The sequence below is a fragment of the Rana temporaria genome, chromosome 8 (assembly GCF_905171775.1).
Source record: "Rana temporaria chromosome 8, aRanTem1.1, whole genome shotgun sequence".
Taxonomy (NCBI): domain Eukaryota; kingdom Metazoa; phylum Chordata; class Amphibia; order Anura; family Ranidae; genus Rana; species Rana temporaria.
Genome location: NC_053496.1, coordinates 150,476,391 through 150,502,908, shown reverse-complemented (window position 1 = coordinate 150,502,908; position 26,518 = coordinate 150,476,391). Strand labels below are relative to the sequence as shown.

The 26,518-nt window shown below is 45.3% G+C and overlaps 1 protein-coding gene across 2 annotated transcripts in view; it reads left to right on the top strand.

Annotated features, from left to right (window-relative positions):
• The window catches only part of SSRP1 (structure specific recognition protein 1), a 248,430-nt gene that overhangs the window by 21,150 nt on the left and 200,762 nt on the right, over positions 1–26,518 (top strand). For both annotated transcript variants that reach the window (XM_040320882.1, XM_040320881.1), the window contains exon 2: positions 19,664–19,849. In XM_040320882.1, coding sequence (XP_040176816.1) covers positions 19,664–19,849 — 186 coding nt within the window. The remainder of the gene's footprint in view (positions 1–19,663; positions 19,850–26,518) is intronic.

Sequence of the window (26,518 nt, the reverse complement as noted above, 5' to 3'; positions counted from 1 at the left end):
TGAAATGGCCGTGACGGGGAGAGGGCGGTAGGATCCTCAGGTGGAACCTATATCTAAGCGTTCCACATGGCTGTTAGATACCCGAATGGAGGGAATATCGGAGTCATCCGAGGAATGGACCGATCGGGGCCACAGCCCGGCTGGATCCGAAGAGAGGCGTGCTGCTGTTCGTTCCGTCCGTCGGGGGATGGCGTCACGCGTCACCGCTGGGTCTGGAGGGAGGCGTACAGCAGCTCGTTCCGTCCGTCGGGGATGGCGTCATGCGTCACCGCTGGGTCTGGAGGAAGACATATGGCTGCTATGTTCGATCCGTCGGAGGTGGCGTCGCACGTCTGAGACTACGATCTCCTATCGAATCGGGACACAAGCCAAGGCTGACAGTGTGGAAGTAAACCGTCAGAGTGCATACAGAGTTGTTGCTGCCCTCTGGTGGAGAACCGTATGTCCTGAGCTCAGATGTTAAAGGGTGAAGTCAAAAATAGAAGTGGAGGAGTAAATCTTAATGCAAATGGATGAAACAAATATTAAAATTTTTATATATATCTATATAAAACTCAACGTGTGTGTGTGTGTGTGTGTATGTTCCAGCATTACGTCCAAACGGCTAAAGATATTAACATGAAACTTGGCACACATGTTACTTCTATGTCAGCAACAAACATAGGATAGGTGGTTTAACCCTTACCCACCCCATTTGCCATGGTCTGGGTTTTCCTTTAAAGTCCCATTCAACTCTATGGGAAATACATGTTACTTCATAACTTCCAAACGGCTGTAGATATTTCGATAACACTTGGTCACATGTTACTTATATGTCCACTTAAACTATAGGATAGTTAATTTATCCCTTAACTACCCCCATTTGTGAGGGTCGGGGTTTTTGTTTAAAGTCCCATGCAAATCAATGGGAAATGTATGTTCCCACATAACTTCTGTACGCCTGGAGATATTTCAATAATACCTGGTACACATATTACTTGTATGCCAAATAAAAATATATGACAGTTAAATTAACCCTTACCTACACCCTTATATAAAAGATGGGTATATTTATATTACTATGATTTTCCTCCCCAAAAGGTTAAGATAGGAAGACCGGGCAACGCCGGGTATTCAGATATATATATATATATATATATATATATATATATAATGTATATGTATATATATGTGTGTGTGTGTGTATGTGTGTGTATGTATATATATATATATATATATATATATATATATATATATATATATATATATATATATATATATATATATATATATTTTCTCTCTCCTTGACGACGCGCTTCAGAGCGCTTTTTCAAAGTCAAGTGAGAGGGGCTCCTGGGGAAGTTTAAATGAGCTAAGAAGGAGGGGAAATTTGTGTCATAGGGGGAGGGGACAGGGAAGGCGGGGGAAAAAAAGGGAAAATGGGCTTGTTCCATGAAACCGAGAGTTCCTTAACCTCTTGAATACAGGAATCTAACTTGTACACATATGTGTACCATATAACAACAAGATCTAAATATATAGTGCCGTTAAATCATATGAGTAATAGAAAATATAAAAATGTGTAAAAAATAATAATAAAGAAATAATAAATAAAACTGAATAAAAAATAATAAAATAATTATAATAATGATGATGATAGGCGTCCAATCGCAGCGTCTGTAGTTTCAGCCAGATGGGTAACAGACCCGAGCACCTGATTGGCAGAGAGCTGGTTCAGTGTTAGGAAAGCAAACAAATATTCGCTTTCCCAACACAGCTGAGTAAACTGTGAGCGCCCAGCATGGCGCTCGCTGTTCACCGTTGACGCCTATTGGAGCCTACAGCTCTAATCGGGTGCTTCAAAAAAATACCCACCGCTGTAATGCATGAATCTATTGGTGGTAAAGGGGTGGCAGGACAAAAGGGGCAGTGACATGCCCCCTTATTGATGCACCATAATGACCGACAATAAATCCATATTTATATTCATGATATTCATTAAAAAGTCAAATATAATATATATTTTAACTTTTGGTTTTGGGTTTCGGCACTGAAATTTCCATGCGGCGCACCTCTACAACAGCACAAGTGTGTGTGTGTGTGTGTGTGTGTGTTTTGTCGTGATAAATCTTCAGTGCATGTGCAATAGAGGTCAACCGATATGGGTTTTTCTCTGGCCGATGCTGATATTTAGAAATCGGGGTGGCCGATGGCCAATATATGATGCCGATTTTTGCGGCCGTTATTTTAGGCGGATTTTTCTCAACTTGCTTTTCAGGACAACCTTGGAGAGAGCTCAGCTCCGCCTCTTAATTAGGAAACGCATGCAGTGCTTTAAAAAAAACCCTCTTCCACTGTGGCCTCAGTTATTGTGTTGGCTCCGCCATGGTGGAAGTGCATGTTGTGGGCCAGAGGAGCTGCGCTCTCTCCAAGGGGAGAGGAGTGGGCTTAACTTTCTTAGTATTCTGCCTGGTGTGCAGCGGCCATCCCAGCCCCCCCCTTGACTAACAGGGGGTGTTCCGGAGTACCCAGCCTTTCCATGCTCAGTGGCAGCTAAGGCTCTGCAGGAGGTCAGCGCTAAAGTGCCCAGGGTCCGCAGGTTTTAGGCTCAGGTGGCTGGGCGGTATGTCGCTGCGGTAGCAGTCTCCACTCCGCATGCGGTTCTGGGTCCTGGCAGGCGGGTGACGTCACGCACAGTAGTGCGGCTTCCTGTAGAGGCGTGGCGACGCTTGGACCACGCCGCCTGGAACACAGAGGCTAGGGGGCAGGCCTATCGAGCGGCGTCTTCCAGCCATCTCTGACGCCGGACCTGGGAATTTTAAAAATCGGATGGTCCCAGCTGCTTTCCCTGTTACGATGGAGGAGGGATCGACAGCGATGGCGGAGACAGGCGCCCCAGACACTGCTCAGGTCCAGGTAAGAGGGGTACAATGGTGCCTCTATTCTTTACCTCATGCACTTATTGTTTTGTTGTGGATTGTCCTCCTTTAAAGGAGCCTGTACTGCAGGGTCAGGTAAGGTTTCTCGGTCCCTGTCAGTTTGCACATGTGGTGGTGATTTGTTTATACCTGGTGCTTTCCCTTGGATTGGTGGTGTTTTTTTCTTTAAAAAAAAAAAGGATAAACTCATTAAGTGGGACATCTCTCCTCTTTATGTTTCTTCAGGAAAAACTGAAAACCAAAAAAACACCACCTCAAAGGAAGTGTCCTTGCAAGAACCCTCTTAGAGATACATGGCAGAAGGCAATGTGCAGAACCTGTATCAGGGATCTGGTGGAAGAAGAGACATCCCAGCAATATAAGGATTTATAATATTGGGATAATATAAGGATACAAGTTCTCTAAGTTCAGTTAAATCTATGTTGGTTCAGAGTCCAGCAGTACAAACCGAACCCCAGCAATCACCACCCAGCCCAAAAGCTTCCACCTCTAAGTCAGAGATTGGAGATTCTGGGGATGAACAAGTACTCTTCGCTCGGTCAGAGATTCAGATGGAGGAAGAGGATAGCAGAAGTTCCAGATACAAAGTCTCTTTAGACGAAGTGGACGATCTGCTAAATGCAATTTATACTACACTTGAGATTCAGGAAGAAAAGGTACAATTGTCTCTTCATGACAAAATGTACCAGGGGCTGGATGACTCCAAACATAAAGTGTTCCCAGTCCACAAAGTAGTGTCGGATGCTATTAAAAAAAGAGTGGAAAGATCCGGAAAGGGGTCCTTTCTTTTCTAAAAGCCTAAGAAGGAGATTCCCCTTTGAAGATAAGGATTCCGAAGTCTTGATTAAGAAGCCACAAGTAGATGCTGCTTTCTCTCAGGTGTCTCGACGCACGGATTTTGCGTTTGAGGACATGGGGGTATTGAAGGACGCCATGGATAAAAGGGCGGACTCCCTACTAAAAAAGGCTTGAGGTTCTACATCACTCAGTCTTAAACCCGCTATGGCTTCCACAGTGGTGGCAAGAAACTTAGAGTGTTGGGTGGAAAAGCTGATGAGCCATGTAGAAGCAGGCACGCCAAGATAAGATATATTGGAATATTTTCCCCTGATTTTAAAATCAATCGGGTACATGGCTGATGCATCAGCTGAATCAATCAAGATGGCAGCTAGATCTTCTGCCTTAGTAAATTCAGCCAGGCGTGCAGTCTGGCTTAAAACCTGGACAGGGGCCACAGCCTCTAAGATTAATCTCTGCGGTTTACCCTTTGCAGGGGATTTGCTTTTTGGGCCAGATCTAGTAAAAGTTTTGGACAGAACAGCTGACAAAAAGGCTTTCCTTGCCAAAAAGAAACAGAAAAGAAACAAAAAGAAACAAAAAGAATTTTCGTCCTTTTACACAAACCTACAAAAATAGAGAGAACAAAAAACGCTGTGTTCCACAAAGGGGTAGGGGAAGAGAGGGAATTATTTTCAGACCCCCCCCAGATCAAACCCCAAAAGACAAATGACAATCTGTCTCCAGTGGGAGTCAATGGAACCAATTGGCCAAAAGTCCCTTTTGTAAAAAACATTATTGCACAGGGGTACATCCTGGAGTTCTTGGAATGCCCTCCCATGCAGGTTTTATGTTACAGCCCTACCAAGGGATCAGCAAAAAGCTTCCGCTATGATGAGCCTGTTAACCACTTAAGCCCCGGACCATTTTGCAGCTAAATGCCCAGGCCAGGTTTTGCGATTCGGCACTGCGTCGCTTTAACAGACAATTGCGTGGTCGTGCGACGTGGCTCCCAAACAAAATGGGCGTCCTTTTTTCCCCACAAATAGAGCTTTCTTTTGGTGGTATTTGATCACCTCTGCGGTTTTTATTTTTTGCGCTATAAACAAAAAGAGCGACAATTTTGAAAAAAATGCAATATTTTTTTACTTTTTGCTATAATAAATATCCCCCAAAAACATATATAAACATTTTTTTCCCCTCAGTTTAGGCCGATACGTATTCTTCTACCTATTTTTGGTAAAAAAAATCGCAATAAACTTTTATCGATTGGTTTGCGCAAAATTTATAGCGTTTACAAAATAGGGGATAGTTTTACTGCATTTTTAAATTTTTTTTTTTTTTTTTCTACTAATGGCAGCGATCAGCTATTTTTTTCGTGACTGCGACATTATGGCGGACACTTCGGACAATTTTGGGACTGCATTGTTTATTGTGAAAATGACAGTTGCAGTTTGGGAGTTAACCACAGGGGGCGCTGTAGGAGTTAAGGTTCACCTAGTGTGTTTACAACTGTAGGGGGGTGTGGCTGTAGGTCTGACGTCATCGATCGAGTCTCCCTATAAAAAGGATCACTTGATCGATGCAGCCGCCACGGGGAAGCCGTATTTACACACGGCTCTCCCCGTTCTTCAGCTCCGGGGAGCGATCGCGAGGGGGCGGCTAGAAACGAATAGCTGCGCCCTTGTCCCGGATCGCTCCCCGCGGGTTACCGACCGTCGCATGTACCGGGGGGGGGGCGGAGTCCCGATCGGACCCCAGACCGGACCCCCGACCCGACCCCCGACACGCAGAAAGGATGGGACGTACATGTACGCCCATATGCCTGTACGTGCCATTCTGTGGACGTATATGTACATGCGGCGGGCGTTAACCGGTTAAAGGATCTGATCCAACAGGAAGTGATTGTCCAGGTCCCAAAACAGGAGGGAAGAGGGTTTTTACTCTAGTAAAAAAGCCCTCGGGCAAGTTTCGCCTAATTCTGAATCTGAAGATCCTGAACAAGTCAACGGTACAAGCACTTCCGCATGGACACTGTTCATTCCATAACGAAGTTGTTAACACCGGAGTGCTTCATGGCTTCTCTGGATCTAAGAGATGCTTACCTACATGTACCAATAGCTCAGGCCTCCCAAAGGTTTCTTCGCCTGGCAATCAACCTAGGGACTTCAATTTGGCATCTACAATTCAGGGCTCTGCTGTTCGGCCTTTCGTCCTCCCCCAGGATTTTCACAAAGGTGATGACGAAAGCCTTGGAACCTCTGAAACTGAGGGGGGTCTCGGTTGTTCCAAATTTGGACGACCTCCTGTTTTTTGCGGATTCTAAGGATCAGCTTGTGACAAATCTCCAGGTGTCAGACTCCTCTCAAGAGCCTAGGGTGGCTGTTGAGTCTAGAAAAATCAAACCTAGACAAGATGAGGTTTCTCGGTTACACCATCAATTCAGTTCTCCAAAAGGTATTCCTCCCTCAGGAGAAAATAGAAAAAAAAAAAAACTATACTGCAGTAAGTCGGATTCAAACAAATCTGTGTCAATACGGTCAGCCATGGCAGTTCTGGGCCTACTCGCGGCTTAGATTCCTGCGGTCCAATGGGCGAGATTACACTCCAGACCCCTCCAGAGGAACATCTTGCAAGTTTGGTCTCACCAGGAATCACTGGAAAAACATTTCAAACCAACATCGAGGGTAAAACGGGCCCTCTGGTGGTGGAGAGCTTCTTCCAATCTGTCGAAGGGTCTTTCATGGGTCCTCCCTTTGGACAAGCGTCTGACAACCGACGCAAGTTATTGGGGCAGACCGCACAAGGGTCTTGGTCCAAAGTGGAGGCAAGGAAATCATCAAATTGGCGAGAGCTTAAAGACATTTTTATGGGTCTCCTGGCCTTTCAACAGATGCTGAAGGGTCGTCATGTTCAGGTCTTGTGAGACAACACAACAGCAGTTGCCTATGTGATCAAACAAGGCAGGACCTGGAGCCAAGGTCTGATTGAACTAGCCAACCAGTTATTGTCCTGGGCGGAGCTAAACGTGAATTCTTTGCCGGCAGTTCACCTAAAAGGATCCCAAAATCTGCTAGCAGACCTGAGCAGAAGGAGAGTAGTAGAGGCAGAATGGAGTCTGAATCAGGAGATATTCAATATGATCTCCAAGGAATGGGGGCATCCTTCAGTGCTATTAGCTGTGCTCTTGTGGTTTTCAAAGCATCCATTGCGCCAGGAAAATCTATGGATTTGCATAAAAACTTTTTAAGTAAGATAATGGCCTATTTTCTCACTATATCCATTCATTTCATTTGTTAGAAATTGATGACTTGTGGAAAAATGTACTTTTACATGATTAGAGGGTTTCCTCCAGTCTGCTGCTAACCTGACCCCCTCACTAGATAAAAAATATTTCAGGAGGGTTTCTCCCAACGTAAAAGTAAGGATGTTCCACAAAACAAAAATCCTACTTGTGTGTATATAGTATGTAGTCACCTCGGTGCACTCACTGATACAATAATGAATGTAGTACAGTAAACTCCCAGTTACCAACGATCCCCATTGGTACTGTTGTTTCTGTTTGCTTGAGAGCTAATAGTAACTCTCAAGCATCCACCTGCCATGGCACTCTGACCCCCTCCCACTTAGCTGCTAAATGGGGTAGGGATTGGGGGCAGGGTTTTACCACCCCCAAATTCACATGTGAATGAGCCTTAAAAGTGCTATTGCCAAATGCAACTAAGGGCTCATTCACAAGTGTGGTACGCAATAGGAGGCAAAATGTTTACACCAATAATTGCAGTGATAGGCATGTGATTGCAGCGCGGTAGTATGGCAATTATAGGTTTTAGTCAGGTGTGAGGAGGCAAAACTGGAAGACACACTGTGCCCTGTGATCTTTGACTTCTCCCATGTTGTTCAGGTAGATCTCCACCTCTCTAAGGTTGCCTAACTCTGCCTTAAAACACTGTAGAATGAAAGGGCAAATGATTGGTCAAACAGAAAATCAAGATTAAAAAAAAAAAAACACAGGCAGCAGCACTGGTGGAATAACACACACTTAATAGATAAAAAATGAAAAGACTGCGCCAATATAAAAAGTTCAATTAAAAATTTCACCAATACCAATTCACATTGAAAGATTGGCATCCAGGGGCTGATATGCCAAAAACGGTGCACAATAACCACTTCCGGACCGCCTCCTGCACATATACGTCGGCACAATGGCACGGCTGGGCACAAGCACGTATATATATCCCCTGTACTTGTACCCAGCCGTGGGTCGAGGGCGTGCTCCCGCGACCCGGTCCGAAGCTCCGGGACCACGGGGCCCGCGAACCCTAACGCCGCTCAAGTGCGGCGATCGGTCCCCGGAGCTGAAGAACGGGGAGAGCCGTGTGTAAACACGGCTTCCCCATGCTTCACTGTGGTGGCGTATCGATCGCGTCATCCCCTTTATAGGGGAGACACGATCGATGACGTCACACCTACAGCCACACCCCCCTACAGTTGTAAACACTCACAAAGTGAACCCTAACTCCTACAGCGCCCCCTGTGGTTAACTCCCAAACTGCAACTGTCATTTTCACAATAAAGAATGCAATTTAAATGCATTTTTTGCTGTGAAAATGACAATGGTCCCAAAAATGTGTCAAAATTGTCCGAAGTGTCCGCCATAATGTTGCAGTCACGAAAAAAATCGCTGATCGCCGCAATTGGTATTAAAAAAAAAAAAATGCAATAAAACTATCCCTTATTTTGTAAACGCTATAAATTTTGCGCAAACCAACCGATAAACGATTATTGCGTGTTTTTTTTTTTTTTTTTAACAAAAATAGGTAGAATACGTATCGGCCTAAACTGAGGGGGAAAAAAATATATATGTTTTTGGGGGATATTTATTATAGCAAAAAGTAAAAAATATTGCATTTTTCAAAATTGTCGCTCTATTTTTGTTTATAGCGCAAAAACTTAAAACCGCAGATGTGATCAAATACCACCAAAAGAAAGCTCTATTTGTGGGGAAAAAAGGACGCCAATTTTGTTTGGGAGCCACGTCGCACGACCGCGCAATTGTCTGTTAAAGCGATGCAGTCCCGAACTGTAAAAACACCTTGGGTCTTTAGCCAGCATATTGGTCCGGGGCTTAAGTGGTTAATTAACCAAAGCAAAAAATCAGAGCGCACAGAAAAATTTGTATATAAATTCACAAAATGAATGTCCAATTATATGTATAAACAATGAGAGGTTAATATGCCAAATCGGTGATCCCAAAATTGTATGCCAACAGCACACAATTGGCAAACCAAACCTCAAAAGTTCTTAATGATATCACCACAAAACTCAAACACTGATGACCAAATGAATAATGATGCAGATATGATGATCAGATATACAGTGCCAGTTGAATGCGGTGATATAAAAAAACGGAAGGTGCCCACCACCGTAATTAAGTTGTCCACTTACCAAAGTCAAGTTGTCTCAGTTGTTGGTTTTCTTCTTCCAAGTGCTTATTCCGGTTTTCCATTCACCAGCTGTCAGTCTTGGTCAGGTGCTTTGACAGCGGCTGGCGGCCCATCTGTCAGAATCCCCCCCAAAAAAAAATTAGCTTTCTTTTTTTCCTGTATTCTGACAGTGGCCAGTGGCTGTTGGAATACAAAAAAAGGCCTAGGTGTCAACTGACATCGGGCTACTTCTGGGGCAGCTGGATGTAAACAGCTGATATTCTGCCTCATATTGTTATCGGCCTGAAATGTGTCCCATAATTGGTATCTGTATAGAAAAATCCATATCTGTTGGCACCTAGTAGCAGGGCAGATAATATACAAAAGGGGACATAAAACATTGGTAGCACTGTGCCCTGACATTATGGGGTATATTTAGTAAAGGCAAATCCACTTTGCACTACAAGTGCACTTGGAAGTGCAGTCGCTGTAGATCTGAAGGGGACATGCTAAGAAAAAAAAATGCATTTTTGCTTGTACATGATTGGATGATAAAATCAGCAGAGCTTCCCCTCATTTCAGATCTACAGCGACTGCATTTCCAAGTGCACTTGTAGTGCAAAATGGATTTGCCTTTAGTAAATCAACCCCTATGCTGCATGGTGAGTGGATATAGAATGGAAGCCGTATAATATTATATGCAGCAATGTGCACTGAAAGTATGCTACACAGTTACTGGATATAACATGGAAGCCATACATATTATATGAAGCAGGGTGACAGAGGAGCTCTATAATATTACATTACTGTGCACATGCTGTATGGTAACTAGGAAGGTGAATGCACACAGAATGAGAACTATTCAGCAGGAAATAGACCAATAAAACTAGCTGCTGATTTTTAATTTTGTGCTGGGGAGAACTTTAACCACTTGCCTACTGTGCACATACACCCCCTTCCTGCCCAGACACTGCGTCGCTTTAACTGACAATTGCGCGGTCGTGAGACGTGGCTCCCAAACAAAATTGGCGTCCTTTTTTTCCCCTAATCGTCTTTCAGGACAGCCACCTGAGAGAGACCTTGGCTCCTCCCCTCAGTAGGAAACACCGCGCAAGCCTTCTATAAATTTCATCCTTCCCTGCTGGCTCCTCAGTTATTTGTGTTTCCTCCAGAGGGGAGACACCAGCAGGAACCTGCCAGGAGAGCCAGGGAGGCTCAGGTAAAGACGGTCCAGAAAGGGAGCAGGGGCTACAAACCGCTTACTAACCTGTTAAAAACATTGGCCACCCTTGTATCCCTGAGTGCAGGTGCAGATCGAGGGGGCTCCATTTCATCACCGAGTGCGGTGAGAGAAGCTGCGCAGACCAGCGTCCCATAGCCTTGTAGTGCATGGCAGCGCGGGATGGGGATCCCACTGCGCAGCCACGCCGGGTATTGGGAACGCGCGTGGCCAAGGGCGGGTGACGTCATTACGGCGACGGGGGACGTGCACTTCCGGGGTCACGACTTCCGGCCGCGTACCATGAGATGGAGCCAGGCAGAGGCTGGAGGAGCTGCACATGCTGTGGAGACAGCAAAACGCACCCTGGTGACACAGAAGATGTCGGAAGCGGACGGTAGAGAGCCTGCTCCAGCAGAGACCAGCTCCAGCCATGTAAAGGTAAGGGGAACCTAGGGTGGATCTCCCCAAACCTAGACTTACCACCCCCCCCCTCCAAAGCCCTAAGGAAAAAGGGGGGGGTAGCCAATTCCCTCAGTGTCAGAGGGTAGTGCATGGGGCCCCTAGTGAGGTAAGCCCACATGTAGGCACTGCACACCTGCCGTGAGCAGGGACAGGTGTTGGTATTAATTGGGGTTGCTTGTTCTTATGTATTTCAGAAAACAGACAAAACTAAAGACACCCACAGTTCAAAAAGGAGGTGTCCATCTTGTAAAGTGACACTCAGAGATTCTTGGAGGAAAGCAATTTGTAGTGACTGTATTAATCAGCTAGTACAGGAACACAATACTGAGCATACAAATCTAGCATCAGTTAAAGCGGATCTCCACTCTAAAGTGGAGTCCCGCTGATCGGAACCCTCCCCCCCCTCCGGTGTCACATTTGACACCTTTCAGGGGGGAGGGGGGTGCAGATACCTGTCTACAGACAGGTATCTGCACCCACTTCCGGCCCTACGATACGGGCAAAGGACGGGTTTTTTCCTTCCTTCCCGTCCGTCCCCCCGTTGTATGCTGGGAACACTCGGCTCCCAGCACACAGCGGGAGCCAATCGGCGGGCGCAGCGCGACTCGCGCATGCGCCGTAGGGAACCGGGCAGTGAAGCCGGAGCGCTTCACTTCCTGGTTCCCTCACCGAGGATGGAGGGGGGAGCAGCAGGGTGACGAGCGATCGGCTCGTCATCTGCTGCGATCACCGCTGGACTCCAGGACAGGTAAGTGTCCTTATATTAAAAGTCAGCAGCTGCAGTATTTGTAGCTGCTGGCTTTTAATATATTTTTTCCGTGGCACATCCGCTTTAAGGAGTTATCCAATACCTTTTGAATCCTTTGCAACCTTCTTTAAAGGATTCCAGATTCCGCAGATTCCGACAGCTTCTCCTTCACCCCAAACGGTAGCAGAAATAATACCTTCCACCTGGGCAGGCCCTTCAAATACTCCTAGAGAGGAGCCTGACAATGCAGTGTCTGGTTCTCAAGAGTCAGAGGCTCAGGAAGGAGATTCCAGGAAGCCATCCCGTTACAAACTCTCATTAGAGGATGTCGATCATCTCTTGGGAGCCATTTATACCACTCTGGGTATACAAACAGAGAAAAAGACTTTATCCCTTCATGATCAAATGTATGAAGGATTAGGGGAGCAGGAAAAGAAAAAATTTCCAGTGCACGACATATTAGTCTAAGCAATTAAAAAAGAATGGCAGGACCCAGAGAGAACCATTTTTTTCTAATACCTTAAAACCCCACCGTTTTCAGATGACCCAGCATCAATATGGAATAAGGTCCCAAAACTAGATGCCGCCTTTTCACAGGTATCAAGGCATACAGATTTGGCATTCGAAGATATGGGAGTCTATGGATATAAGGATATAAGGATAAAAAGAAAGGGGACTAGGGTTCTATTCCCATATGTTTGGTCTGACTTTCCCAGTGGGTTTTATTACCCCAATCTTAAATCTAAAACCCCTGAATGTGTCCATAACCTACAAAAAGTTCAGAATGGACTCCATTTATTCAGTCAAGGCCCTACTACCTCCAAACTGTTTTCTGGTTTCCCTACACTTAAAGGACGCATACCTTCATGTCCCAATACACAAAAATTGTCAAAAATTTCTAAGACTAGCGATAGAAACCAAGGACAAGACCAGATGCCTAAAATTTTGAACCTTGCCCTTCGGCCTTTCATCTTCACCCAGAATCTTCACAAAGATTCTGGCGAGGCCTTGGCACCCTTAAGAATCCAAGGCATATCGATCATTGCATATTTAGACGACTTACTTCTGTTTGCAGAATCTCCAGAGAAATTACAAAAGCATCTCGAGATCACGCAAACGTCTCTAAAAAATCTAGGTTGGTTAGTAAACATGGAAAAATCCAGTCTACAACCAACACAACAACTAATATACTTGGGATATGTGCTGGACACTGTACAACAAAAAATATTCCTGCCCAAGGAGAAAATAACAAAAATACAAAGGGAAGTAAGTGCAATACAAACAAGCTTGCCATCCACCATCAGAAAGGTGATGTCAACCCTGGGATTACGAACATCTACAATCCCAGCGGTACCATGGGTACCATTACACTTTCAACCCCTGCAGATGTTCCTACTAAAAGAATAGTATCACAAACCAGAGTCCTTGGATACACAGGTTCTTATACCAACAAAAGTAAAAAGAACCCTGTGGTGGTGGAGGACAGAGAAAAATATAAACCAAGGTCGGTTATGGACACTTCCCATCTCCAAAACCCTCACTACAGATGCAAGTGGAACAGGTTGGGGAGCACATCTAGGCTCCCAAATTACACAGGGGACATGGAAAAAAGAGGAGAGGATGAGATCATCCAACTGGAAGGAATTGAAGGCAGTAGGGTCGGCACTTCAATCCTTCCAGAAAGACTTAAAAGGTCATCACTTACAAATCCGATCCGACAACGCCTCAGTAATAGCCTATATAAACAAACAGGGAGGAACAAGAAGTGGAACCCCGTGGGCACTTGCACAGAAAATCCTGACATGGGCAGAGAATAACACTCTCTCAATATCAGCAGTCCACCTAAAAGGGGACGTAAACAGAGTGGCAGATTTTCTCAGCAGGAGGCAAGTGAAGGAAGGCGACTGGGCGTTAAATCAGGAATTCAACCAGATCACGCAGAAATGGGGAATACCTCAAGTGGACTTATTTGCCTCAAAAGAAAACAAAGTCAAACTATTCTTTTCTCTAAAAAGAGAGGATGGGGCTCTAGGGGTGGATGCATTGGCACAGAGGTGGACATTCAAAATATGTTATGCCTTTCCCCCACCAGTACTGATACCAGCGGTAATAAGGAAACTGCGCACAGAGAATACAACACTGATTCTCATAGCACCCCATTGGCCCAAGAGACCATGGTTCTCTATGCTAAAAGAACTTGCTATAGAACCCCCCTGGTTTCTTCCAGTACAGGAATATCTGCTCTCCCAAGGCCCAATATACTGCCCCCAAGTAAAAAGGTGGGACTTGGCCACCTGGTGTCTGGGGAGCAGCTGCTGAAAGCTAAAGGACTTTCAAACCACTTAATAACACTGCTAAAAAGCTGAAAAGTGGAGACACGCAATATATATCAGAGTATGGAGGTGCTTTAATAACTGATGCACAGAAAATACTTTCAATATACAGAGCTCAGTGGCAGTCTTAGAATTCCTACAGAGTGGTGTAGAGAAAGGTCTAAGCATTAGTACCTTAAAGTCAAGTGTCAGCTTTATCGTTTTTTCAGGAAAAAAGACTAGCATCTGATCCATGGATAATCAGATTCTTCAAATCCCTGAGCAGACAAACACCTATACGAAGTACAGTTTTTCCGAAGTGGGACCTGTCACTAGTGCTGCAAACTTTGACAAGTGACCCCTTTGAACCATTAGAGAATTGTAGCCTAAAGACGTTGACATTAAAAAACAGTCTTTTTGGTAGCAATTACTACAGCTAAGAGGGTCAGTGAGATAGAGGCTTTATCTATCAGACCCCCCTTTTTTCAGATTTTTGCAGACCTCATTATTTTTAAGATGGATCCGGGCTTTCTGCCGAAAGTAGCCTCGAGATTCCACAGGGAACAGGAAGTTGTATTACCTTCATTTTGTCAGAATCCTTCTAAGGAACAAGAAGTTAAATTTCATAATTTAGACGTCAGGAGATGCGTTTTACATTATTTAGAAGTGACAAAAACACTCAGGAAGACAGATTCCTTATTTATTTTACACACTGGATCTAGGAAAGGGCATAATGCCACTAGACGCACCATAGCCAGATGGCTAAGAGAAGCCATTGAACAGGCTTATAAGTTAGGAGGCATACAGATCCCAGAGGGTATCAGAGCGCACTCCACAAGATCAATGGCAGCCTTACAGGCAGAAAGAGCTGGAGCAACGCCGGAACAAATCTGTAAAGCGGCAACATGGTCCAGCTTCGCCACCTTCGTGAGACACTATAGGGTGGATCTCTTATCAGCGAAAGATCAGACCTTTGGACGTAAGGTCTTACAAGCTGTGGTCCCGCCCTAAGGGTAAGTGCTCGGTTATCCTCTCAGGTGGCTGTCCTGAAAGACGATTAGGAGAAAAATGAAGTTACTTACCGGTAACGTTCTTTCCCGTAGTCTTTCAGGACAGCCGGGTAACCCACCCAAAAGTAAAGAATTTCCTTGCAGGAAATGTGATATAGTTAACTATTTGTATCATATATTCTTGTGTCTCCCCAGCAACTGGAGGTGCTCTTTTAAAGAACTGAGGAGCCAGCAGCAGGGAAGGAGGAAACTTATATAAGGCTGGCGCGGTGTTTCCTACAGAGGGGAGGAGCCAAGGTCTCTCTCAGGTGGCTGTCCTGAAAGACTACGGCAAAGAACGTTACCGGTAAGTAACTTCGATTTTTTTCCCCTACAAATAGAGCTTTCTTTTGGTGGTATTTGATCACCTGTGTGTTTATTTTTTTATTTTTTGGGCTATAAACAAAAAAGAGAGCGAACATTTTGACAAACACAATATTTTTTACTTTTTGCTATAACAAATATCCCATTTAAAAAAAAAAAAAAAAAAATGTTTTTATCTCAGGTTAGGCTGACACGTATTCTTCTACATATTTTTATAAAATAAAAAAAAACGCAATAACCGTATAGTGACTGGTTTGCGCAAATGTTTTTTTATTGCCTACAAAATAGGGGACATAATTATGATTTTTTTAAATTTATTTTTTTACTAAGAATGGTGGCGATCTGCAACATTATGGCGGACACATCGGGCACTTTTGACACCTTTTTGGGACCATTCACATTTATACAGTGAACAGTGCTATAAATATGCATTGATTACTGTATAAATGTGACTGTCAGGGAAGGGGTTAACACTAGGGGGCGAGGAAGGGGTTAAATGTGTAGCCTAGTGAGTGATTCTACATAAGATACGAAGAAAGAGGATGGATAGCCGCACTCCAATGACCAAACGGTTGTCTTTTATTCAAAAAAGCACAGCAAGTATATCACTTCACAGGTGCAACAAATGAACAGGTAGATAGCCGACGCGTTTCGCACTGCGCTAGTGCTTAATCATGGCTAGCCATGTTCCTTTGTTGCACCTGTGAAGTGATGTACTTGCTGTGCTTTTTTGAATAAAAGACAACCGTTTGGTCATTGGAGTGCTGCTATCCATCCTTTTTCTTCGTATCTCATGCATGGTCAGTGCATTGCCAGCACCCACAGTATCCTGAGTCAGTCCATCTCTACATAGTGAACCACCTGGAGCGGTGATCCCTTCTCTTCTCTAGTGAGTGATTCTAACTGTAGGGGAAGGGGACTGACTGGGGAGGTAACCGATGTGTGTCCCTATGTAAAAGGGACACGGCATCGGTCTCCTCTCCCTGACAGGACGTGGATCTCTGTGTTTACACACCGAGATCCACGGTCCTGCTCAGTTACTGGGCAATCGCTGGTGCCCGGTAGCCATCGCGGCCGCCGGGCACGCACATTGTGTTCCCAGTAACGCAACCGGTGCGCGCGTGCCCCCTAGCGGCTTTAAATGACAAGACATCATATGACGTCCTGTCAGAACAATGGAGTATTCCGCTTGCCGTCATTTGACGGCGGGCGGGTGAAGAGCGGTTAATATACCAATTCCTTTTAATTGGCTGCTGGAATTACCCTTCGGCAGGTACTAAGTCCAAACAATGGACTGGACTTATTATAAAAAGAATATACAGTATATATACTATATTGCCAAAAATATTAGGACACCTGCCTTTACACGAACATGAACTTTAATGGCATGCCAGTCTATAACAGCTTCAATTCCTTTGGGAAGGCTATCCTATGGGAATGTTTGACCATTCTTTCAGAAGCACATTTGTGAGGTCAGGCACTGATGTAGGATGAGAAGGCCTGGCTCACAGTCTCCACACAAATTCATCCCAAAGGTGTTCTATCAGGTTGAGGTCAGGACTCTGTGCAGGCCAGTCAGGTTCCTCTACCCCAAACTCGCTCATCCATGTCTTTATGGACCTTGCTTTGTGCACTGGTCCAAATCATTTGGTGGAGGGGGGATTATGGTGTGGGGTTGTTTTTCAGGGGTTGGACTTGGCTCCTTAGTTCCAGTGAAGGGAACTCTTAAAGCATCAGCATACCAAGACATTTTGGGAAAATTTCATGCCCCCAACTTTCATGCCCCCAAGTTTGGGGACGGCCCCTTCCTGTTCCAACATGACTGCCCACCAGTGCACAAAGCAAGGTCCATAAAGACACTGATGAGCGAGTTTGGTAATAATAGTGCAACTACTGATTCATGGATTAAACAGAACATTGAATATTTATATCCAGAGTTTCTCTCGGTACCCTGTAAGCAGACAAGATTCTTGGACTGGGGAGGTGGGTGTCTGTGAAGGTTCTCATTTATTCAGGTCAATCAATAAATCAAGGTAACTGGACTTGCTGTATTTTAAGGCGTTTTGCTTGTCCGCCAACAAGCGTTCTCAATTCAGAATGACATTCTTTGGGAATGGAAAAGGTGGATGCGAGAGGTTTATCTGCTTTGTATTAAATGGATTATGTGCTTAAAATCTTATATAAAAAAAAAAAGTAATATTTTATTTGAATCTTTTGGTTTTTATTTAAAAAAGAGTAAAACAAACCATTTTAAAATGGGAGTGGGTCTCTTATAAATGTCTTCAGAATGTTATCTATGTCATAGTTACAAAAATATCAGAAAAAATATATGTTGAAATTTCTTTACTAGACATTTTTTCAGAAAAACATATTTTAAAAATATATTTTCTAATATATTTCTTTGGAAAATACATTTAAATTATATTTTTGGAATGCATTTACAAGTATATTTAAAGATACCGTATTTTCCGTCGTATAAGACGACAGGACGTATAAGACGACCCCCAAATTTTCCAGAAAAAAATTTGATTTTGGGATATACTCACTGTATAAGACTACCCCCTTCTTACTAGTCTTTCTGGAAGCTGACCGAGCCAGAACCGCTGACAGAAACAGGCTTTTTCAAATCTCACTGTGCCATTACATTACATTCCTCACTGTGCCATTGCATTACATGCCCAGACTGTGCCATTGCATTACATGCCCAGACTGTGCCATTGCATTACATGCCCCCACTGTGCCTGAACTTGTTGCCCCCCAGTGCAATAACCGCAAACACTCACTTTTTTTTCCAGCGGTGACAGTCCCCCATGCTGCGAGCGTGAATGATTTCAAAGCCGCGCCTTCACTTCAGAGTGTTCTGTGATAGGCGGCACACATTTTCCCAGCAGCGCCTCTGTTCTGTTTTCCGCCTATCACGGACGTCTTCTCATCTCGTCCGAGCATGAGAAGGCATCTGTGATGGGAGGAACACAGAACAGAGGCGCTGCTGGGAAGATTTTTGTTCCTCCTATCACAGAACACTCTGAAGAGAAGGCGCGGCTTTGAAATCATTCACGCTCGCGCTCGCAGCATGGGGGACTGTCACCGCTGGAAAAAAAAAAGTGAGTACTGAGACCGTACCCGGCGTATAAGACGACCCCCGACTTTGGATGCATGTTTTTACATCCAGAAAGTCGTCTTATACGCCGGAAAATACGGTATATGTTTAAATGCATTTTTTTATATGTTCAAAAATATCTGGAAAATATATTTACAAACATATTTTCACAATTCAATTATGTTGAAATTACCTTTTTATATGTTAAAACCTGAAGAATATATTTTAAAAATATATATTTTCCAATATGTCTTTGGAAAATGCATTTAAATTATATTTTTGGAATGCATTTACAAGTATATTTAAAAATATATGTTTAAATGCATTTTTTTTTAGATGCTCAAAAATATCGGTCAAATTTATATTAAAAACAATATATTTTCAAATATATGCCTTTGGAAAATATATTTTACTTTACATTTTTAGAATAGATGTAAAAATATATTCGCGTAGGCCAATATATTTAAAATATATAATTTTTTTAAATAAACATATTGGAAATATATTTTTCTTTCATATGGGTCTCTCTCCAAGGTTGTCCTGAAAGGCTTTTAGAAATACCATCACCGGTAAGTCTAAGTCTTTTTTTTTTTTTTGACAGGTGGCACTGGCAAATGTCACTGATTGACAGGTAGCACTAGTTGGTACTGACAGGTCGGCACTAGCAGGTGCTGGCATTAGCAGATGGCACTGGCAGGTTTCAGTCGATAATGTAGCTGTGTGAAACTGCTCTCTGCAGCGCTGCATGAAACTGTATGGAGAGAGATTGGCTCACAGATTCAGCGTGGTGTCGGGTGGGGGGGCCCCACCAGCTATCTAACCAATGATCGGGCCGTTAAAGAAAGGGGCGGGGCCACATACATGTAGCTGGTGTTGGCTAGCTGGGTCCCACCCACCGTGACACATCAGATCTCCCTCTTCCCCAAAATGGCCGAATATCGGTCGGCCTCTAATGTACAACACCTCTGAATCGCGTCTTAAAGGATATCTTCGCCGTTTTATTATTCTCCTTTCAGTAGAAATCTTAACACAAGGGACACACCATATACTACTGTAGCTTATGACCCTTGTGCTGATTTTTATATTTAAACTTTTAGCTAACTAAATTGGGGCTTAAAAGTCCTGTACTATCCTCCTCTCCAGCAATGTGATATCCATGATTTTCTACGCTGCCGTGGACCTTTTGGTCTTGGAGGTTTGCAGAATTCTGCCACGCAGGATCTCTGTAACCAGTATGGTGACTTGCATTTATCCAGTGCAGAAAAACCCCAGCCAACAAGTGTAAATGAGCCCTAAGATTGTTTTTTTTCTTTTTCTTTTGACAGAATGATGGACGCCTACGTTTATCTAAGGCTGGACTTATGTACAAAAATAACAAAACTGGAAAAGTGGAAAATATTGCAGCAACTGACTTGTCAGAAGGGATCTGGCGTCGTGTGGCACTTGGGTATGGCCTCCGACTGTCAACACGTACCGGTCAGGTGTACAAATATGACGGTTTCAGAGAGCCGGTAAGTACAGATGGTAAATTTTCCCTTTTGAAAATATGCTTTGGTAAATTTATTATTTTTTTTATTTATTTATTTTACTTGCTGTAACCCAGATTATGAGCATCCTGAGGAACGGGGTGCAATAAATATGCATCCACATGTTTGTTCATAGCCAGAGACTCAGTCAAAGCCATTAGATCTTATTACAGCCAAGAGACGTGCTTATTTTGAGAAGGAGCTTGCCTGACTTGTTTTAAAGGATACATTTATTATATAGAAGAGTGGACAAAAAAACAAAAGGAAAAACTACTTGTCAATGACACTAAATCGGGGTCCTAATCTACTTGTCCTTCATGATCTCTTTTGTCCTAATTTAAAAAAAATAAAAAAAAAATTTAAATCCTGAGGTGCTTTTATGAATGTCTGAGGCTTTTGAAAACGAAAGGGACTTTGTGCTGACTGAGGCTGGGTTAACACTAGTCCGACAATTGCTCCGACATTGGGAGCTCATGTCGCATGACGTGTGAAAATGAATGTTTCCCTATGGGAGCCGTCTTAACTGGTCCGACACATGTCGGAGCGACTTTGAAAATGCTCCCTGTACTACTTTGGTCCGACTTTTGATCCTACTTCACTCCATTGAATATCATTGAAGTCGGAACGCTGTCTTGCATGCTCCGACTTTGGCATGCGACTTGTACTCTGCTGATATTGAGGGGGAACTCCATGCCAAATTTTAACTCAAAAACCGGCATGGGTCCCCCATCCAGGAGCATACCAGGCCGATGGGTCTGGCGCGTATTTAAAGAGGAACCCCTACACCGAAAAATCGGTGTGCAAAACCCCCCCCCCCCCCAAATCCATACCCGTATCCGAGCAGCAGGCCGGTCAGGAAAGGGGGTGGGGACGAGCGACCCCCCCCCCTTAACCTTGCCAGGCCGCATGCCCTCAACATGGGGAGGTAGGTGGCGCTCTAAGGCAGGGGGGCGCCCTGCAGCCCCCCACCCCAAAGCACCCTGTCCCCATGTTGATGAGGATAGGGCCTCTTCCCGACAGCCCTGGCCATTGGTTGTCGGGGTCTGCAGGCGGGGGGCTTATCGGAATCTGGGAGCCCCCTTTAACAGGGGGGGCCCCAGATACCGGCCCCCCCACCCTAGGTGAATGAGTATGGGGTACATCGTACCCCTACCCATTCACCTGGAGGAAAAGTGTCAAAAAAATAAACACCGTTTTTAAACATAATTTACTAGGCAGCTCCGGGGGTCTTCTTCTGACTTTGGGGGTCTTCTTGCATCTTCTCCACTCTCTTCTGCTCTCCCGTTATTCTCCCGCTCTCCTTTGCCTTCTGCCGGGTTGTGCCGCCGCTATCTTCTTTGTAGTCCTTTAACTGGCGGGGGCCAGCCCAGTCTTCCTTGGTGCCGCCTTCTTCCCTCTTTTCTTCCGATGTTGACTCGACTCTCCCTCTCGCTGTAATTCCGGGGTGCGCGGCTTGCACGATTTTTATATAGGCCTCTTATGACATCAGTCCCAGCATGCTCCGGGCGGCCTCTGCCCCAGAGCACCTACCTCCCCATGTTGAGGGCATGCGGCCTGGCACGTAGGGGTTTTTCTTTAAATCCGCACCAAACCCATGGGCCTGGTATGCTCCTGGAGGGGGAACCAATGCCGTTTTTTTTAGTTACAATTTGGCGTGAAGTTCCCCCTCAAGATTCATATCAAACACATTGCCTGGTATTGGCAGGGATCCAAGTCTGATCCCCCGTTCATTGAAAGTCGGACATATGTCGGACTTCAAGTCGCAAGGCAAAGACGGATCCAAAGTCGTACTAGTGTCGTGTCGCACCAGTGTGAACCCGGCCTCAAACTTTTTTAATGTGTTTAAAAATTGCACTGTTATCTCCTAATCACCTTTTTTGGAGGGTCTGAATGGCTACAGACACATCCAGCAATTCTGAGCCAGAAGCTGCTTTTAGAAGAAAGTCGACTAAGTAGCCCACAATGGCAAAGCCTCACAGTGCTAGCAAAGCTAGGATAAGTGCAAGCTCCCTGGTGACAACTCTTGGTCCTGACGCCATATCAAAAGGAAGGCCCTTTTTTTTTTTTTTTCCCTAGCTGAACCTTTGTCAGCCTGGGAGGATTTGCCCGACTGACAAAAATACAGCGTCGGCGTGGGAAAGGAAGGACCCGGCCGACGGGGCTCTTTCCCGCTGGAGGACTGAGGGAGGAGAGTGCTCCCCCCCCCCCCCCAGTGAAACCCTTGATAATGTCATCCAGCGAGGACCCAAAAGACATCCCACCCTTGAAGGGTAAATCCGCCAGGACATATGTTTGAGGCCTGGTCAGCAGACCAGCATTCCAACCAGAGAAAGCGGCATAAAACCATCTCTGAAACGGAAGCCGTGGATATTAAGGGCGCGGCATCCAGTGAAGCATCAGACATATACAAGGCCCTGGACCAGCTGGTCCGCTAGCCTAATAACTTTGGGAGAGAGTCTGTGCTCCTCCACAGTCTGGTGCAAAATGCTCACTCAGTGAGTGACTCGGACCCCAGAGTAGTGGCCACAATAGGCCGCAAGGCAGACCCCAGCATGGTAAACATGGAACGGGTCAGTGCTTCGGATCTCCTATCAGTCAGATCCATACAAGCAGGGGTTTCCACAATAGGGAGAGTGGGTACCTTATACACTCTGGCAACCGGAGAGTCCACCACCAGAGGAGAAGCCACGTTATAAAAAGCCTCTCCTCAAAGTGGTACCGAACCGCCAGGCGGTGAGGGACTTCAAAAGCCTTCTGTGGCTTTTCCCATTCCGCATCTATGAAATTATCAAAGAAGGGCACAGAAGTAAAAACCTGCACAGGGCGGTCTGATTTGTGTGACCCAAAAAAGACAGAGCCTTCAGCGGAAGACCAGCTGCACTAGCCAGCTTAAGGGATTCCCTTACAGCAGTGAAAAGCGCACCAACAAGTGCCTGGTCGTGCGCCGACCCAAGTGAGGGGTCATCCTCACAAGTACCTGGTTCACGGCTCCAGATAAAACAGAACCGGAGACCTGAGCCGCAGCCAGGTCCCGGTCTGATACAGAGCATTCCCCAGGGAATAGCGGGGGGAGGGGGCACTTTTTACCCCCCTTACATCCGCACTCCGCTCCCACCCTGGCAACAAAAGTTTCCAGGACTAACATCAAAGTGTATGTGGGAATCCCAGGTGCAGGAGCACCAGCTGCCACCTCAGGCATGTTTGGGGGAAGAAGAACCCAGATAATGACTCCAAAAACAGAAGCTCCCAAGGCCCTATTTCAGGCTAGAATGAAAACCCACCCTCTTGCTACGCTGACCAGGGGGTTACCCAGGAGACTCGCCACAGGAGGAGACTGCACAGCGCTGCTGCCTGCCCTCAGTACACAGCGTGTAGAGAGGAAGAAAAAAAATTGTGAGGTATCTGTGAGCACCGTAGGAACCGGCACTAGAGGCCAAAGACTCATCAAAGATGGCTGCCGAGCGTTTCGGAGCGCAACACGGCCACAGTAAAATGGCCGACCTCAATATAAACTGCACCATAGAGCGGCTACAACAAAATTAGAGTTTTCAATGTAATTGAAAACCACCTAAAAAATGGTGGCGACACACCGCATTTAAACAGGGAAAGCCTATCTTAGGCTAAAAAACAGTGCAACCACTTTTCACAGTAAAAAGACCCCCAGCACAGAAACGCAGCCCCCTCAGTAAGGCCCCCCCCCCCCGACAGAAGCAATTTTAGCAATGCAGCAGAGGGAAAAGGAGCAGGGAAGGGAAGATGGGAGGACCCCCCAAACCCCAGGAATGCCCAGCCGTGTAAACCCACCTAAACGGGAGGGACTATACTTACCCGTCCAAGCAAGACTCACTGACGCATTCCTGACAGGCCTACAACCGCAGTGGAGGTAGCTGTCGGCCCGGTCCACTGTGAGTGAGACAACACCACAGCTCAGTCATATGTGGACCTTGGAGCGAAAGCTCACCGGCCACCCCAGGAGTCATGGGGTATGTCGTGACAGACCCAGGCTCTTTGCAAAGGTGTGCTCACGCTCGCTGGCCCGACTGAGAAGACTACAAGGATCTATATATCCAGCCTGTCTCTCAGCCGACCGTTGATAGATTCTTTCAAGAAAAAAGAAAATAAAACTTTTCCTCAGGGCGCTGGGCCCAAAGGGGGCCATACCTCTTTCTCCTTTGCTAGGCAGAACGAAACTGAGGCTGCATACTGCAGGGAGGGGGGTTATGTCTGGAGGGACCGCCCCCTAGGCCGGGCTGTTCAACTCTGTTAAAGTAACATGCTTTTAACTATATAACATGTTTCTGCCTTGTCCTCTCCTGTGAACAGGAACATAACCCACTTGTCAGGCTTTAAGGAGCTGTGTCCGTCCATGGACTATAAAAGAAATGGTTTCTTTCGTTCATGGACGGACACAGGTCCAAATCTTGATGATAGGGTTATGTTCCGTCTATCAGGAGAGGACTAGGCAAACATGTTAAATGGTTAAACATGTAATACAGTACAGCGGAACAGCACCGCCAAGGGGGGTGGGCCCTCTGGTCATAACCCCTCACCCTGCAGTCAGCAGCTCCAGTTTCTTTTCTGCCTAGCATAGAAGGTCCTGGCTCCCTAGGGGCCCATTGGTCCTAAAAGAACCTTTTTTTATAAAAAATTTTTTTTGATCCCGAGATCTACTATCAACTGCCAGCTGGGTGACAGGCTGGATAATATAGATCCTTGTAGTCTCCCCAGTCCGGCCATCAGCGTGAGCAGACCTTTAGCTACGCGCGGGGTCGGCCACGACATACCCCATTACTCCAGGGGTGGCCGGTGAGCTATATACTCCGGGGCTCAGTTATGACCGGGCTACTGCAGTCCGTGTCAAGGTGGGCAGTGGCCGACAGCCACTCCATACTGGTCGGCGGTGGGTCTGTCAGGAACTCTTCCAGCAGTCCCCGCGGGACGAGTAAGTAAGTTCCTCCTGTTATGGCAGGATGAAGCAGCTGTGCATTCCTGGGGCGGTCGTTTAGGGGTCTCGCCCTCCCTTTCCTCTCCCCCCGTTCTTCCCATACTTTGTTGGGCCTGCTGTATTCCTGGGGGGGGGGGCGCTCCATGCCCTGAACTGGGGGCTGTGTGGGTTGTCTGCCATTAAGGGGGCCTCCGCTCGGATTTTGCAGCCTTTTACCCTGGGATTTGCGCCGGGACCTGGTAGTTCAGAAAATTATTCAGGATCGGGCAGAAGTGGTTCTGATTACCCCTGGTGGATCAGGAGGAGTTGGTTTTCCTCTCTGAAGACCCTCTCTGTGGATCTTCCCTGGCCCCTACCAGATCAGAAGGATCTACTGCATCAGGGACCAGTATTACATCCAAATCCTCAGACCTTCCATTTGATGGCCTGGAGGCTGAGCGGCGCATCTTACAGTTGAATAGGGCTGCAACTAACGATTATTTTCATAATCGATTAGTTGGCCGATTATCGTTTCGATTAATCGATTATTCGGATAATAGCCTTAAAAAAAAAAAAAAATTTTTTTATTTTTTTTGGACCAATTTTGTTGGTCAGATTACAAAACAAAAATCGTGGATGTGAACGTGTACCATAGGAAAACATGTAAATGAACTGTAGTGTTTCTGCAAAAAGCACCAAAAAACAGAGGTGTGAACCCAGGCCTGAGATGTTTAGTAACACAATGGGGTTAAAAAAAACAAGTACAAAGAGCAAATCGCTACTGTAAGGGGTTAAATTTTTTTTTACTGTGGGACAGTGAAAGTAATCTTTACAGTAGTGATTTGCTTTTTTGTACTATAAAATGCTAATATTCGTTTTTTTAACCCCATTATGTTACTGGCCGATTAATCGATTATGAAAATTGTAATCGATTAATTTCATTATCGATTAGTTGTCGATTAATCGATTGGTTGTTTCGGCCCTACAGTTGAAAGGGTGTTCAGAGACCGTTATTCAAACTATCTTGGACAGCCGCAAGTTGGTAACGAAGAATCTATGGGAACGTTTTGGAATTTTTTTTTTTATTCCTGCCAAAGGAAATCCGGTTTTGATTCTTTTTCGACTCCCTGTGTTTTTTAGATTTTTTTTTTTTTTTTTTACACAATGGAGTGGAGAAATGTCCATCTGTCAGCACCCTTGGGGTTCAGGTTGCGGCCCTAAATGTATTTTCAGACAAGAGGCTAGCAGAAGGTCCTTTGGTTGGTCAGTAGGTTCCTTTCAGCCAGATCTAGACATGCCCAGGATCGTCAAACACGTGCCTCCTTGGGATCTGTCATTAGTGCTTAATGCTCTAACAAGGGCTCCGTTTGAGCCTTTGCATGAAGCTTCCCTGAAATGTATTTCCTTCCTTTTGGCTGTTACGTCAGGGAGAAGGATTTCTGATCTGCAGTCCCTTTTCTGTAAAAATCCCTTCCTGAGGATTTTAGAGGACAGGGTAGTGATCAAGCCTGATCCTTTCTATTTGCCCAAAGTTTCTTCCTTTTTTTTTTTTTTTAATCCAACAAAAGTTTTTATTGATGAAAAGGTGGTATACAGCTTATGACATCTATACATTGTACAGCAAAACCAGAAAGACAGCCATCAAAGCAAACAAAACACAGCATTAAGATTACTAGAACAGCTTCACCCCTCCATAATACGCAGTTTCCCATACTATGGAACTCATCCCG